Source organism: Rattus rattus, chromosome 16 (genome assembly GCF_011064425.1).
Source record: "Rattus rattus isolate New Zealand chromosome 16, Rrattus_CSIRO_v1, whole genome shotgun sequence".
Lineage (NCBI taxonomy): Eukaryota > Metazoa > Chordata > Mammalia > Rodentia > Muridae > Rattus > Rattus rattus.
In genome coordinates, this window is record NC_046169.1 from 3,439,168 (window position 1) to 3,455,933 (window position 16,766).

General features: G+C 45.8%; 1 protein-coding gene across 1 annotated transcript in view; it reads right to left on the reverse strand.

Moving 5' to 3' along the window:
• Fry (FRY microtubule binding protein) overlaps positions 1-16,766 on the reverse strand; it is a 237,550-nt gene that overhangs the window by 88,716 nt on the left and 132,068 nt on the right. The window contains exons 21-31 of the mRNA XM_032886834.1: positions 14,616-14,875; positions 13,458-13,647; positions 12,798-12,922; positions 10,047-10,104; positions 8,924-9,015; positions 8,549-8,721; positions 6,470-6,630; positions 5,722-5,832; positions 4,129-4,283; positions 2,850-2,949; positions 2,470-2,641 (exon numbers count right to left, since the gene is read on the reverse strand). Of these exons, the coding sequence (XP_032742725.1) occupies positions 2,470-2,641; positions 2,850-2,949; positions 4,129-4,283; positions 5,722-5,832; positions 6,470-6,630; positions 8,549-8,721; positions 8,924-9,015; positions 10,047-10,104; positions 12,798-12,922; positions 13,458-13,647; positions 14,616-14,875 (1,597 nt within the window). The remainder of the gene's footprint in view (positions 1-2,469; positions 2,642-2,849; positions 2,950-4,128; positions 4,284-5,721; positions 5,833-6,469; positions 6,631-8,548; positions 8,722-8,923; positions 9,016-10,046; positions 10,105-12,797; positions 12,923-13,457; positions 13,648-14,615; positions 14,876-16,766) is intronic.

The window sequence follows — 16,766 nt, forward strand, 5'->3', positions numbered from 1 at the left end:
AAAGCAACTTCCAGTGATATCCTGCTATACTCATAGCCGAGCACCTTGTCCTGCCATCAAATGCAGAGACCCACAGCCAGACACTGTGCGGAGAGTGAGAGACGGTGGAACACTGGGTCCTAAATGGGATGTCTCTGTCAAATCCCTTTCCTCTGAGAGAGCAGCTTCCACCCTGAGGAAGGTAAGGTGGAAAGAGTCAGAGTGGACAGAGGCCTGCATGAGAGCAAGGCCCTCTAAATTAACACGCTCATGTGTGTAGGATGATGTCATCACGCAGTGTAGGCAGGTCCAGGTCAGGACCAGGCCTATCATTGGATGAGGAGGAAGGATGGGTAGGAGAAGAGTTTTAGAGAGGAGGAGACTGGAGGAGGCTGAAGAAGCAGCAGAGAGAACACGGAGGCTGATGTTAAGATTCCTCTCTGTACATTTACAGGTTGTTATGAATGTTCTTAAGGGATGGATGTGTACAGGGCTTTGTATGTTTAGGTGGGCAATTATATCTTATCAATTGGATCAGAGGTTACTGTGTGTTCTTTCATGTGGTGATTTAAGTTTAAGACAGTATGTGGCAGCCAGAGACACTAGGCCATCACAGAATTGGGATGTGTATGTCTGGCATGGTGGAAACCTGCCTTGGGAACTGGACGGGTAGAGAGATTGCTGACAGCTCAGAGAGAGGCCATCGGCAGTGTGATATGGGATGGAGCACAGCAGGTGAGAGGCTTTGCTGACTGAGATGAAGATTTCCACCAGATATCTTGGGGTACTGTGGTGCTGGTTCTAGTGAGGGATAAAGAAACACTTTTCTATAATTTCACAGCAACACATGTGAACTCAGACAGACAGAAGCAGCAAGCATGGGGGGAGGGGAGCTGCACCGGTCTGCACCAGGTCCTCTGACTATACAGTATGTCTTCCAGTTCAGTGTTTTTATGGAATTGTCAGTGGCTTTCAAAGCCCTAGCCACTTCCTCACAGGGCTCTGAGATGGACCAACAAGCCCAAACAGGAGACTGCAGGCCTTTCTGTACCTCAGGGCCATCTCTGACATCGGTTACCCTGTCCTGTGTATAACTTCCCAGTGTGTTGTGCTGGTCCATGCCTCTGATCCAGCCGTTCTCAACCTGTGGGTTACGACCCCTTTTCGGGAGGCTCACAAATCAGACATCCTGCATATCAGATATCTACATTACAACTCATAACAGTAGCAAAATGACAGTTAATGAAGCATCAACGAAGCAGTTTTATGGTTGGGCACCACCACAACACGAGGAACTGTATTAAAGTCGCAGCTTTAGGAAGGTTGAGAGCCACACTGCTCTAAACCAAGCCCGGTGCTGGTCTCTTAGGCTGCTGATTCCATCGCCCGCCTGGCTGCCTAGGAAGTTTCTTTTTTCCAGCTGCAGCTCAGCCCATCTCTGCTCTTCTGCTTCAAAAACCGCAATTTAAGCAATGAGCACAAGGGGTGTAGCAGAGAGCCTAGGACACCTTAGGTACCCAGTAACTGCAAGCCGCTATGATTAGCAGTCCCAGCTGAGCAGAGATTGAGAGTGGGAAGCAGTGTACAGATGTGGTTGTACAGATGTGGCTTTGTGTAGTTGGAGAATTGCAGTGTACAGCACAAAGCCAGAGGCAGGGGCAGCTGATGGGGAGCAGGGCTGAGACACTGGGGTGCAGGCTGAGGACAAGGTGCATCCTGGGCCACAGACTGTCTCTTGGCAAGGTGCCATATAAACTTAGGCAGGAAAGCACCCTTTGGGACTCGATTCTCACAAGTTCTTCATTGAGACTGCAGAGGAAGCAAGTTATATGCATACTACACTATAGTAATATAAAATATAATAAGACTATATATAGTTAACATTACCAAATATATAAGTGAGAGTTATTTTAAGTATGTTGTCAATATAATAGAATTTTTTGAGATATATATGTAAATATATATTACACACGTGTGTACACAAATACACACACACACACACACACACACACATTCACACACACACCCATGCTACTCTGTTTACTGACTGAAGAATCTTTTGCATTTGTCAGCTACATATTTATACTTAAATTACTTTGACTAATCACATTTTTCTTTTTAACATTTAAAAATGTCCTCCAGGGGCTGGAGGGATGGCTCAGTGGTTAAGAGCACTGGCATTCTCCTGGAGGACCTGGATTTAAGTCCCAGGACCCACATGGTGGCTCACAAGCGTTTGTAACTCTGGGTCTGGAGTGTCTGGCGCCCTCTTCTGGCCTCCGGCAGCACTACATCCACATGGGTGCACACAAGCAGGCAAAACACCCACACACATAAAAAAATTAATAATATTCTTGAATTCACTTTCATATGTAACTAGGGGAGCCCTTGGCAATTCTGAGATGCAGATTGATCACCGGTGTCTGACATGACCTCGCTAAGTATGCAGTGGACTTAGGAAAGTTTCCGAGGGCAGGGACCATATAGTACCTGAGAAGAGGGGAAGTGTGAGCTCCGGGTACATCCGGGCCAGTTCTCGGGACAGGAGGGCTAGCGACACACTGTAGAGAGGTGGCAATGGCCCGTGCGTTCCGTACAGAACACTGCCAGGTCGCTGTTCTGCGGCCTTCTTGGAGTGCAGGAAGAGCTTCGCTTTGAGGATCTGTGAAGAGTTAAGAAACAGGCTTCAGAGAGAGTTCCCTGGGTCCCTCAGCAGTGTTCAGCAGACATTAGCAGTGGCATGGTGAATGCCTTCGCCTTCACACTGGATCGGTTAACCACCGCTCTGTCTGGAGGACCTTGCATGCCCGTCTACTCACTCTTCACGTGACACACAGGATGGGAATCCCCCGTACGTCAGGGACACGCACCTGCATGAGCTGCATGGAGACTTCGTAAATCTCTCTGTTGGTGTCCGAGGCCTTGAAGAGGACGAGGTTCAGCAGTGTCACTATGTCGAAGGGGTAGTTCCTGGGGTAAAGGAGATCACACAGCATGGTCACAGGATCCCGACTAGTAAGCTGGAGACATCTCCGGTGGCACCTGGACTTGCGTCCTTAGCAAGGACACTGCCCTGCCTTTATTTATTTACGTATCTATTTTGGGTTTTTGTTTGTTTGTTTGTTTGTTTGTTTTGAGACAGGGTTTCTCTGTGTGGCCCTGGCTGTCCTGGAACTCACTCTGTAGACCAGGCTGGCCTCAGACTTAGACATCTGCACACCTCTGCCTCCCGAGTGCTGGGATTAAAGGTGTGCACCACCACCGTCCGGCTTGCTCTGTCTGTTTTGGGACTCATGTACTTATGTATTTTTATGTGTCCCTGAGTACATGTATGTGCGGCCCATTCATGCCGGTGCCTGGGGATAGCCTTGGATAGCCTGGAACCGGAGTTACAGGAGGTTGTGAACTCCATGGCCTGGGTGCTGCATACTGAACTCAGGTTGTCCTCAACAGTAATAAAACGTCGTCAATGACTGAGGTGTCCCTCCAGTCCCTCCAAAGCTTTTAAAACACAAACCTTTACCGTATTCCATTCTCTCCGTCTCCCTAATCCATACGTGCTCTCTCTAGGAGAAGTTCATGCAACAGGGGATTTAATCTGTCCATGTCATGCCAGGATTACACGCATAGGGTTACAGTGACAAACAGCTTCATGAACTCCTTGTCACTGAATAAGGACGGTGGGCTTTAGAGGCATAATCTTTGGGCTGGGGCGTGACTCAGGGCGCGGAGAGCGCGTTTAGCAGGCACGAGGCCCGGGGCTCAAATCAGTACATTTTTCAAACGAGTGTAATATTCAGCCCACACCTCCTTCCTGCATTCTTGAAGTTTGGAGCAGAGGGGATTTTCCTGGGTTTGATTTGGTGGGCTTACGGGCTCACAGTTAACACGTGCCAGGACCTTGTCCACACGGATGATCTAATTCCTTCAGTGTTTTCACTATTTTCAAACTTTGCCTCCACACTTCACTGTGACTGTGAATGTCTCCCCGGTGTCACTGAAACTCAGAGCAGCCATCTTATCTGCGAGGGACCTAGAAGCCGCTCTGGGCTGTCCCGCTCTGGATAACTGCCACACAGTCATCTGTCTAGCTCTCACATCACGATGTCACCACCCTTGCCACTGACCACTAATTACGAAAACCCATACCTGTTTCCGCACACAGTTGCGATGGCTTTGAAGCAGCCGGAAGCAAGCTGGTAGGAACCTGTGTAACATCGGTCGATGGCCCAATTGAAAAGGTTTATTTGGTCAGGATTAAGCTCCAGTAGCAACATGACGACCTCACAGCCAAGCTGATGAACCTGAGGATGAGGAACAAATCAGTCATTCCTACTTCCTCAGAAAATATTCCAGAGAAATCCATGCGACCAAACGTAGCTAATATGGGTCAGGTGAACAACACTGAGTGGGGTTAAGGGGGGTCAGACACTCATTTGGGTTGATCTTTGTGCCACACGCTCTTCTTTAACCGGGTGCAATGCAGTCACCCCGCAGCCAGGATGCAGGCTCCTTCCGCTGTACTCTGGGAAGGCAGCACCCACTGCAAAGAGGGAGACTCCGTTCCCCTCAGAAGGTAATGCTACCTGCCTCTTTCTGAAGTCACCCACTCTTCTCGCCAGAAGGGAAGGGCCTGGCTTATGCATCTGCTGTATTAGTAGTTTGGGTTTGGAATGCCCCCATAGGCTCATGCTATGAATCCTGGTTCTCAGCTTGGAGGCGTTGGAGTTCTGAGGACGTGGGGCCTGCCTGGCAGTCTCTAGGGGTCTTTGAAGGTTAGCCCTGGCCTTGGTCTGTCCCGCTTTCTCTGCCTACTTCCAGGCCCACATCACATGAACAGTCTTAGTCTTACGCTCCTACCAGAGGCTCCTCTGATAGCCAGGCCTTCCCCACCTCGATGGACTGTAATAATCTGTTTCTCCCTTAAATTTCCTCCTCAAAATAAATTTAACACTTTTTGTAATTGTAAATATAATTTTTATAATTTTTAAGAACTCCTTTAAAAGGCATTTGTCACAGGAGCGGAAAAGTTACTAACATAATGTTCATTGTTATTAAGAATCCCCCCTAGTTAATTAGTGTCCTACTTTTTGGTAAAACTGTTTCTTATACTAACTTCTTGTGATGAACAGGCCACAGATTCCCAGCCTTGTCCCATTTTCCCATCCCATCACATATATTCATAAACTTCATTTTAAGCACAGCTTTCTTTACAAACCACAAATGTAAACATTTTCACAGTGTCCCATTTAATGATATTTTCCAGTTACTGTTGCTATTTACGTCAATTTACTGGCTATCTGGAAGCATCTATTGCCTTAAAAGACTTCATTAATTGTTAATTATGTGTATGTGCATGTGCACAGACACATCTGTGTTTGTGGCTGACTGAGGGTTCCTAGAGCTGGAGTTCCCTGGGTGGGTGCTGGGAACTCAATTCAGGTCCTCTGCAAGAGCAGCAAGCATTCTTCTGTGCTGCAACTTCTCTCTCCAGCTCCTGGGAGGTATATTTTAGTGATACTTAATTACTCATTTAATGATACTGAGTATAGAGGTTGTTTTCGAATTATGTGAACTTTATGACCCAGTTTTTTGGTCAGTTTGGTTAAACGACGCTGCACTTTTGGGCCTGGTACCACAATGTTCATAGCTAAACTCGTGTGACTATGGAGAAAAGGTGGTATGTGCTTCATGCTAACCTCAAAAATGTTGAAGAGCAATGCATTCTTGACTCGCACTTACCCGTAAATCTTGACAAGCCAGAATATTGTCAAGCCACTTATACAGATAGCCGTCTGGAGAGAGGCCGACATTGTCGAAAACAGGTCCACAGCATAGCACCGCCGACATTGCCTGAAATCAGAAACCATGAAACCTGGAGACAGAACCAGAGCGACAGGTTTCCTGCTCCCTCAGCTTCCTGCGGGTGTGGAGACTGGCAGCTCCCTCGCCTGACAGCATCCTAAACTTTCCTGCCTGTGGACCCCAGCCTTCTGTCAAACACTGTTGGCAGAAATAAGCTCAGTGGTTTCCGGGGTGCTTCATCCCAGAAATGGATAAGTAAGCAACACAAAGACCATACTGCTTCAGACCTGAAGGTTTTCACAGTGTAGACGTCCAGGATCGGATTAGATAAACAGGGGGTGTGGCTGTGGCTTGCTTGTTTTTCTCCTTCTTAGACTGGATATTAAGTAGCAATATAGTAACTTCAGGGATCAATAGGCAAAACTCACCCAGAAGAAACACTGGATAAAAGCAGGAACTTGACACAATTTTACATAATTGTGGGCCCAGTTGGCAGCGCTCCCATATTTACCCACATGTTCACCCATGTATTTGGAGTTACTGAGTTTATATTTACATGTGCATGCATATATCCATTTGAATGTTTATAACTGTATCTATATTTTTATTATACACTCATTTTAACCTCATTTTTCAGGCACGGTTGTTAGCTTAACAAAGGAGGCTGCTAATACTGCCGACCAACCTTTAGAGCACAGTACTGGTATCTTGTGATCTGGTGGTTCCGGTCACTGTACCGATCCAGAGGGGTAAACATGATACTGAAGGGGCCGGCCCACTGGCTGAACAAGATGAAGAGATGGTGCCGCAGGCTTTGCTGGGGGAAGAGAAATCTTCTGTGGTGAACTAGAGAGAAGGACATAGAACCAGGGTCGGTTGTCAGTGTATATTAGATTGTCTGTAATCAGTGTATATTACTGCTAGACTGGAGCACTGATGGATGTTACCTTCAAGACGTGAGGAAAGGAAGATAACTTCCACTTTTCCTAACGTTTTGATTTTTTTTTTTTTTCCAGAGCTAAGGACTGAACCCAGGGCCTTGGCAAGCGCTCTACCACTGAGCTAAATCCCCAATCCCTAACATTTTGATTTTTAATTATGTGTATACATGTTTTCCTGGATGTGGTAAGCGCTCATGAGCGCAGGTGCCCACACACAGGCCAGAAGATGGCATCAGATCTCCTGAAACTGAGTCACAGGTACACGTGAGCTGCCCAACACAGGTGCTGGCACTAAACTTGGGTCCTGTAGAGGTTAGAACCTCACCCCACCTCCCCATCCCCAAGAACCAACTTTGTTTTCCTAAGCTGAAGTTTGCTTGGAGCTGGGACCAGAACATGGGTCTTTGCGCATGCTCAGCTCACGCTCTCCCAATAAGCTACACCCTCAGCCTGATAACACCCGTTTCCTTTAGTTACAGAAACTTGGCTCTTTAGATAAGTTTCAACAACTTTTCTTTCTGGGTTCTCAATCTTCCTCATACCGAGAGCCTCTATACAGTTCCTCATGTTGTGGTGGACCCCTAACCATAAAAAGACTGTGTGCTTCTTCATATTTGTAATTTTGCTCCTGTTAAGAATTATAATGTAGGGCTGGAGAGATGGCTCAGTGGTTAGGAGCACTGACTGCTCTTCCAGAGGTCCTGCGTTCAATTCCCAGCACCCACATGGTGGCTCACAACCATCTGGAATGGGATCTGCTGCCCTTTTCTGATATGTCTGAAGACAGTGACAGTGTACTCATACATGAAGTAAATAAATACATCTTTAAACAAAAGAATTACAATGTAAATATCTGACATGTAGGATATCTGATATTCGACTCCTGCGAAAGGGTCATTTGACCCCCAAAAAGGGTCACAGCGACCTACAGGGTCAGAACTGCTGGTCTAACTGATCATTCCACTTAACTTTTGTGTACATAGAATGAATTTTTGTGACCATTCTCCTTGTTGTTAGAGAGAACATAATGGAGTATAATATATGCTATTTCAAAAACATGTGCTTCATATTACCCAAGAAGGCAGGCTTAAACAGTGGTGTAAGAACCCTAACAGCTGAGGTGGAACTGTACAGTTAATAACGTCAAAATAGTGGGGTTGGGGATTTAGCTCAGTGGTAGAGCACTTGCCTAGCAAGTGCAAGGCCCTGGGTTCGGTCCCCAGCTCTGAAAAAAAGAAAAAAAACAAAAAAACAAAAAAACAAAAAAAAACCAAAATGGCATATTAGCCGAGTTGTTTTTATATATGGACCAAAAATTTCTAATTTGAGGAACTACACCAGGTCAATCATCCCCTTTGTTCCCTATGCCTCTATGGGAACAGAATGTTTCACATCTGTGTATCCTGTGTATCTTCTGCAAGACGTAGCAGTTAAATCAAAGCAAACGTAAAGGTATTCTGCTCTGCAGACTTCTCATTAGTACAGTGACTGCAGGGAAGTGCCTGAGATCAGAGGCAAAGGAGGCCGGTCTCCACAGTGAGTTCCAGGACAGCCCGGTCTCCACAGTGAGTTCCAGGACAGCCCGGTCTCCACAGTGAGTTCCAGGACAGCCAGAGCTTCACAGAGAAACCCTGTCTCACAAAAAACCAAACAGAACAAAAGCACGATACTAAATGTGATTCTGACAGTTCCGCTCTTGTATATCTCCAGTGCCTCAGAACAAACAAAGAAACTACCCCCAGATCGCCATGCAGCCCCTAGGAATCAGGAAATGACGTGGGGATGAGAATGCTCTGCCCAGTCCCGAGGGAAGGCTGGATTACCTGGAACACACTGAATCAAGTTGGCGACCATGGCGCTAAAATGTGCTCGAATGTCTTTAAGGATTTCGACTTCTTTGTCATTTTCAGCTTCTAGGAGCATGCGGGTCAGGTCCACGTATTCCAAGAACAAAGCTCCAAGCGCTAAGGTGTCTCGTTCTAAAGCTCCATTTGTGCTGGATGGGAGGGAGGGAGAGGATGCTTTTAGACAAGTTAGAGCAAAGGAGCAGGTGCTCAATGAAGACCGTAGCGGTGGCTGGGATTCACATGGCAAACTTGGTTTTTCCGTACATTATAAGCGGGGTATGGACAAAGATAAGGGTGACTTACCAGAGTCTGTGCTGAGGTAATATATTTACAGGAGAAGGGGAAGCTCACCTGTCACTTATCACGCTAGCGTCTGCCAGGAGCTCGAATATCCGAAGCAGCTGCAGCCTCAGCAAATCTCTCCGTTCTCGGCGCTTCTTGTTCTGCATGGAGAGCGGCAAGTCCACTTAGTCAAGGATAATACAACACCAACTTTAGGGCGTAATTTAGTGTTTCCATGTTTCCTAAGCGTAAAAGGGATGCACTGTCCTTTCTTCCTAATAGGTGGGGACAACGCCAGTTATTATAGGCTGCAAGGAAAATGTTCAGCCCCTAAGAATGCATGAGGCAGAAGTGTTGAGTAGCGGGCCTGGTGTCCAGAGGCACCGGTGTCTGCTGAGCAATACGAAGCGACTAGAGAGGACTCTGGATGCTGACAACCCCAGGCTGCTCAGGGAGTGCGCACTATTTGATCTTCAGACTTCTAAATTTCTGCCACTACTACTACTACTACTACTACTACTACTACTACTACTACTACTACTTCTTCTTCTTCTTCTTCTTCTTCTTCTTCTTCTTCTTCTTCTTCTTCTTCTTCTTCTTCTTCTTCTTTTTTTTTGAATATCTGTCTTTATGCATATGGGTGCTTTGTCTACATTTATGTGTATCTTGTGCGTGCAGTGCTCCTGGTAGCCAGAAGAGGGCGTCAGATTCCCTAGAACTGAGGTTAGGGATGCTCTGAGTCACCCTCTGGAAGAGCAGCCAGTGCTCTCAGGAGCTGAGCTCTCTCCCTGTCTCAGATTTCTGCTGTTTCTTATGTCATATTTATGAGAAGCTTCTTTTTTATTATTATTTTTCAGTCTGGGTGCATTGTAAGTAAATTCCGGCCTCATTGATCATTGACTCCTGGCTTGTTAATAAAGTCAAGCAAACTAAAAGCCAAAATTAGATTTTGGCTTAGATCTTTTGCAAAAATAAAAAACATGTCCACGTGACTGCTTGAGTTGTTTTGCATTTTAGAAAATTCATTAAAACACAAACTGTTTGACTACTGAAAATCTAATGCACTATAACAAGGTTCACTGTTAGGAACAGTTGGGGTGTTTGTATTCTTTAGAGGATGACAAAGCTGACTTAAGATTCACACCACTGTCCAAATGAGTCAGGCCCTCATGGTGGAGATTCCAAACCTTACCTCTGGTCTCCTCTCTAGAGCCTCCTTCATTAATGGATGGAGTTCTTCAACCAATTCTCTATGGAGGGAAAAGGTCATATTTGAAATCTGTTGTTATTGACCTAAGACTTGTCACCGACATATCCATCCCAACATAAATAACATAACTATTTCACTTGGCTACCGACCAAAGCCTCCCATGACATCTCCGTGACACCTCTATATAGACAGTCTCTGTCCTCCTTCTGGTGCTGAGCACATGCATTGGGCAGAAAACCCTATCTGAACAAAGTACTTACTAAATCAGGACTGGCTATGAAACTGGAAATAATTATAAATTGAGTCTCTGCTCTCAAAACACCACTCAGTCCAAACAGAAGGAAGGAGATGATCAATACTGAACTATCTTAAGAGATATACTCAGGAGACTGACACATATGAGACTTAAAACATGAAACCTGTGTTTCAGAGTAAAGTTTACATGTGTCTGTTTGATGCAAATTATAGCACAGGACAAAATGCCACAGTTTTCATTAAAACCTATAGTAGAAATGTTTTGATAACATTAATATATATCGTATTATACCTCTCTGTGTTTTATATTGTATTGGTTTGACTAGGTATGGCCCCCAAAGACTCATGTGTTTGAATGCTTGGCTCATAGGAAGCAGCACTCGTGGGAGGTATAGCCTTGGAGGAAGTGTGTCACTGTGGGGTGGGCATCAAGGTCTTAGATGCTCACACCAGGCCTAGTGTAGCAGTCTCTTGCTGCTGCCTACAGATATAGAACTCTTAGCATCTCCTCCAGCACCATGCCTGTCTGGATGCTGCCAAGTCTCCCACCATGATGATAATGGACTGAACCTCTGAACCTGTAAGCTATCCACAATTAAATGTTTTCCATTATAGGAATTGTCATGGCCAAGGTGTCTCTTCACAGTTATAGAAACCCTAAGACATACCTGTATTTTATGCATTCTATGTATACAACCATATGTATTTTACATGTGTATTATATATGTATGCATATATATGTATATAAAATATACATATGTGTATATATATTTCATTACACATACATGCACACATGTGCAGATCTCACCTGCCCCCCAAGTCTCCAACTATCATTTATACTTGGTATAAGTTATCTTCTCTGGGAAATCATTTCTGAATTGCTATGTTAAAACAGATGTGCGATCTAGCTTGCAGCTAGAAAAGTTTGGAAATTCCACAGCACACCTGCGGTCAGTATGTATCACCCTCCAGGAGACCAGGGAGGCTCATGGGAATCTACTCTGAACTGAGAGAGAAATCTGAGGTTTTGTCTTGATCGTTCTAATAAAGAAACAGAATTGGGCTAGAGAGATGGCTCAGTGGTTAAGAGCACTGATTGCTCTTCCAGAGGTCCTGAGTTCAATTCCCAGCAACCACATGGTGGCTCACAACCATCTGTAATGGGATCCAATCCCCTCTTCTGGTGTGTCTGAGAACGGTTACAGTGTACTCATGTAAATAAAATAAATCTTAAAAAAGAAAGACACAGGATTTATCAAAAACCCCATTTTAATAGCTAAAATATCACAATATAGCATATCAAAGGATATTTTATTAAAATTAGGATATGATAACACTATATAATGTGCAATATTAATGATTATTCATAATATTAACCCTTTTCTACTTATCAACTATATCTACCAAATGTATTTTATATTGAATATGCACGTTTAAGATATCAACTCAACCAATCTATGGGGCAGATTCCATTTTGTCAGATCGATTTAAATAATTTAAAAAATTACTTGTCCTCATATGGGTCTGTGTTTTACCTGTATGCACAGCTGCACACAACATACATGCAGTACCCATGGAGGCCAGAGAAGGGTGGTGGGAATTGAACCCAGGTCCTCTGCAAGGGCAGCCAGCGCTCTAACCACTGAGCCTTGGTGCAGCTGTTCACACTGTTTCCTTAGGAGACACTTCATTTCAGTTGTACTAATCTTGCAGCTGTGCAACCTGAGGCCCACGGAGATGATTTAGACTCCTGACATTGGTTACCTGGAAAGCAGCATCTCCGTCCAGGAACACAGAGAGGGCGAGCTGTACATGGGGACTTGCCTTCTTTCAGGAACCGTGAGCTATCTTTTTAAAGCAGGTCTAACTAATTAACAACTGGCTAAATGCTGGCTAATTGGTACTCTAGCAATGAGAACTTGTAGTTAATGTCAGGGTGAGATGTTTCCCGGCTCTTGTTCAGTGTTTCCTTCATCCTCAGATACGGGACTGTAAAACCATATAGAGGTACGGAGTGCTTTGGAGTCCGTCGCAGGGATGGTGGGAAACCACCCGCTACCCTTGTTTTGGTGTTGTAGCCACGCAACGTCTGGCCAACTAGGAGTGGGTAGGGAGTTATCTTACTTAGAGTTACCAGAGTCAAAGACTGCAAATGCAATAAACTTTGAGGGTTAAAAATGAAGCTGTAAGGAAGACTGTTTACCTGCACATCTAACGAAGGTATAAACAAAACCATGCACGGCTCATCAGCACCCTAGCACTGGCACCCGGCACCCACCGCACCCCAGCACCCACCACACCCCAGCACCCACTGGCCCCCCAGCACCTGCCAGCACCCTGGTACCAACCAGCACCCCAGCACCCACCAGCACCCCGGCACCCACCAGCACCCTGGCACCCCCCAAGCTTGAGTTAAGAGAAAGAGCAATGATTGCAGCCATATGTCTGATTTCTGAGAATGTACTGTGACAGACATACCTGAAAACAAGGGAATTTGTCCTTCCGAACCCTAAAACAAGGGACTCTGTGATTTCGATGCTTTCCAGCCTCATCAAAGGCACCAACTGCTTCAGCAGGATGCCCACTGACGGCGTGCCAATGGCCTGCAACGAGGCGAAGTGACAAAGAGGCAATGTGGTAACCAGGTAATAACAGTTTCAGGGGACCGAGTCACATCATTCCAGGGACGATAAACTAAAAACTAAAAACCCATACATTTAACACAGGACAATTATTTTCTACCTGAGGTACAAGTCCTAAAGAAAACTGACTGCCCTTTTCTTTTTTTAAACCATTTAAGTCAGCAAAGCTATCATTGGATAAAGTTGTGGTTTTGAGGTGTCCAATTGGTGGAGAGGAAAACTGGGCGTGGGGTAGACAAGCCCAACCTCGAGGCACTGAGCACATGGCGCCCTGGTGTGAGCTCCCTTATCTCTCGGTCTTCCGTTCTATACTTGCAGGGGTGGGGGGCAAAAAATTATTCAAAGAAGATGCTCAAAGGAATCTGGAAATGTGGCGGATGAACTGAGAATCCACGCCATTCCAGAAGGCAGGCATAGTGCGACTTCCACCAGGAACAAGTGCTAACAAGCTAACAAGAACCTTATAGAGTAATCCCCCAGAAACATGTCATGTCACCTTGTTATCGTAGCTCACTGTACCATCGGGAGTTGTTGCCATTATCTCTGGAGTGGATGCTCGAAGGTGTCCTGGGCTCATAATACTGGGTTTGGCAACTCCAAAACAGAGAATGAGGTAATTTCTCCACAGGGTAACGTAGTTGTCTCCACTGCTTGCTGTGCTGGTTTTCTTGGCGTTGACTGGGCTGCTGTCAATGTGGAGGCAAACAAAGGTAGAACTAAATTCCTGATTTTATTGTTCGATTTTTACTTTTTTTTTTCTTTTTTTCGGAGCTGGGGACCGAACCCAGGGCCTTGGGCTTGCTAGGCAAGCGCTCTACCGCTGAGCTAAATCCCCAACCCCCGATTTTTACTTTTAAATGTGTGTGTGTGTGTGTGTGTGTGTGTGTGTGTGTGTGTACATGAGTGCAGGTGCCTATGGTGACCACAAGAGGGCAGCAGATCCCCGTGGAGCTAGAGTTCTAGGCAGTTGGGAGCCATTCAACCCATTTAGCCTGGGTGATGGGAACTGAACTTGGATCCCCTGCGAGAGCAGTGTGTGTCTCTCCAATTCTTGATTTTGAATGTGAGTTTCAGGGTTCTGTTTGAGATAGGATCTCACTATGTAGGCCTTTCTGTATACAGCAGGGCTGGCCTTGACCTTGCAGCGACCCTTCTATTTCTGCCTCTGGAATATTAGAATTGTAGGCATATATTACCACGCCAGACTGTAAATATCACTTGTTAAGTAAAGATCATTAGGAGGGCTCAAACCATTAGGCAGCTGTCCACCAAGGATGAGAGGCTGCACAGAAAAAATTTCGAAGGTCTCTGCATTAAGAGCCAGAGCTTCCTGTACCGGTATACTTAGTCATCTAGATTACTAAAACAAAAGGAAAAAAAAAAAAAAAAAGCAACAGCTGTTCTAGACAGAATATTTTCTCTCTACTATATATTAAAATTCGGGGTTGGGGTTTAGCTCAGTGGTAGAGCGCTTGCCTAACAAGCACAAGGCCCTGGGTTCAGTCCCCAACTCCGAAAAAAAGAAAAAAAAAAAAAAAAAGAATGCTATAGCAGGAATTTTAAAATTAGAGGGGATTATGGTAGTCTAGCTCTTAAGTGGAATGACTGTGTAAGAGAACCAATCACAAGCACTGGAAACACAGGAGCACCTTACTTAGGATCTACCAGCGGCATCACGGACTGCAGCCGGGTGAAGGCGTACGGCCAGGCATAGCTGAGGGCCGTGGGGCAGTGCTTTGGCAGGTTTTCCTGCCGGAGGAAGCTGAAGAGGCAGAGGACCCAGGGGTCTTTGACAGACTGCGCGAAGATCCAGACGTGGGAAGGGCTCTTCACGTCGTAGTGGCTGTTGACCAGGACCGCGTTCCACTCCACCAGCCACTGGAGGTCCACATTGTGGGTCGGAGGTAACGTTGCCTGAGGACAAGAAGCAGGCAGTCACAGATAGACGGGCAAGGCAGAGTTTACCAGGGCTCAGCCTGGCGCCCCTGTCTCCACAGCGCCTTTCCTGACCTCCGATGCCACGCGGACCAGCTCTGGATCTGGGACGGCAAGGCAGAGTTTACCAGGGCTCAGCCTGCCGCCCCTGTCTCCACGGCGCCTTTCCTGACCTCCGATGCCACGGACCAGCTCTGGATCTGGGACGCCCATCACATGCAACTCCTGTCTGAGTCGACTGTGCCCCAGTGCTGGCCCATAAGCAGCAGTAAGATCAATGGTTACGATCATTTTTGTGGTCCTTGTTGCTTTTTGAGACAGGGGCTCGTGACACAGCTCTTGGAGGCCTGTAACTTGCTGGGCCTTGAGCTCAGAAAGATCCACTGCCTCCCAGATGTGGGAGATTAAAAGTGTGAGCCACCATGCCTAGCTACAGTCATATTTTTAAGTTTTTTTTAATATTATTTTCAAATTTGTTATCTTTTTTTAAAAGATGTATTTATTTATTATATCTAAGTACACTGTAGCTGTGTTCAGACACACCAGAAGAGGGCATCAGACCTCATTACAGATGGTTGCGAGCCACCATGTGGTTGCTGGGATTTGAACTCAGGACCTCTGGAAGAGCAGTCAGTGCTCTTAACCACTGAGCCATCTCTCCCGCCCAATACTAATTTCAAATAACACATCTATTGTTCCAAAGCAGGGGGAAACCTTGCCTTTTTATTAGTTAGGTGTTTACTTATGTACTTGTTTGTTTGTTTGTTTGTTTTATAGGCAGGGTTTCTCTGGTTGTCCTGGAAATCACCAGGCTGGCCTCAGATTTGGAGATCGTCCTGCCTCTGCCTTCTGAGCACGCGGCTTAGAGGCGTGCACCGTGACTGCCAGATGTTTGTGAGGCATTTATAAAGTGATTCATGTCATCTGTTGGGGCAATGAACTCCCCTGGGTAAATGTTGCGGATCTGGCCTCCATAAGTCACTGACTGATTGGAAGGGGGCGGAATTGGACTTTCAGAACCAGAGAGATGAGATCCTATCCAGGGCTTTGCCTAAACCTGTGTTCTGGGGAAATCACCAAACCTCGAGACAGACGCCTCCTGCATTCATGACTAAGCGACTGTCAGTGATCTCTCCTAACGTTAGTCAATCAGGTGAGATAATGGACCTAGAAACATGGATGGAGCTTGTGTGTGCTCATCTTCTGAAGTGCAGGAGGTTGATCTGGTGACCTGCTTAGGATCTGAGTCCAGCAAATACAGAAGAAAACGAGTAAATGTGACAGTTATCTACAGGAAAGGAAGACATGCTTGCATAAGCATGATAGCGGCCATTCCACCTCAGGGTGGGACAACTGCGATGTAAGAGGATGGATACTTTTTATTCTGACTGTCCAAGCCTGCAGTGCCTGGCCAATGGCCTTAGTGGTTATCATGATTATGACTGCCCAAAGTTAGCATTCTGCGTTCTGTGTCGTGAAAGTCTGTGGAAAGTTTACAGATTCTCCAACGCAGTCATTTGCACGTGTGACAGGCATCTGTGCTAGGCACCAGCTAAGCGTGCTCCTCAGTCACACCCGCCCACTGCCCCTTCCAGAAGCCCCTGCTTGTTTGTGGAGCTGAACTGGATCCAAGTCTGCTCAGGGTAATCTTCTGTTTTAAAAGATGGATACGTAAGCTGGGAGCAGGCGCCAGAAGGCAGAGGGAAGAGGGTCTCTGTGAGTTTATGCAGCTATAGGCTTACATTTAGTTGGTACAATGGTAAAAATCTGCCCTGTCCTAAATACCTGTCATCTTAGGTTGTAGATTTATTTTTCCCTTTTGCTTGTTTTTTTTTTTTTTTTTTTTTTTTTTTTTTTTTTTTTTTTTTTT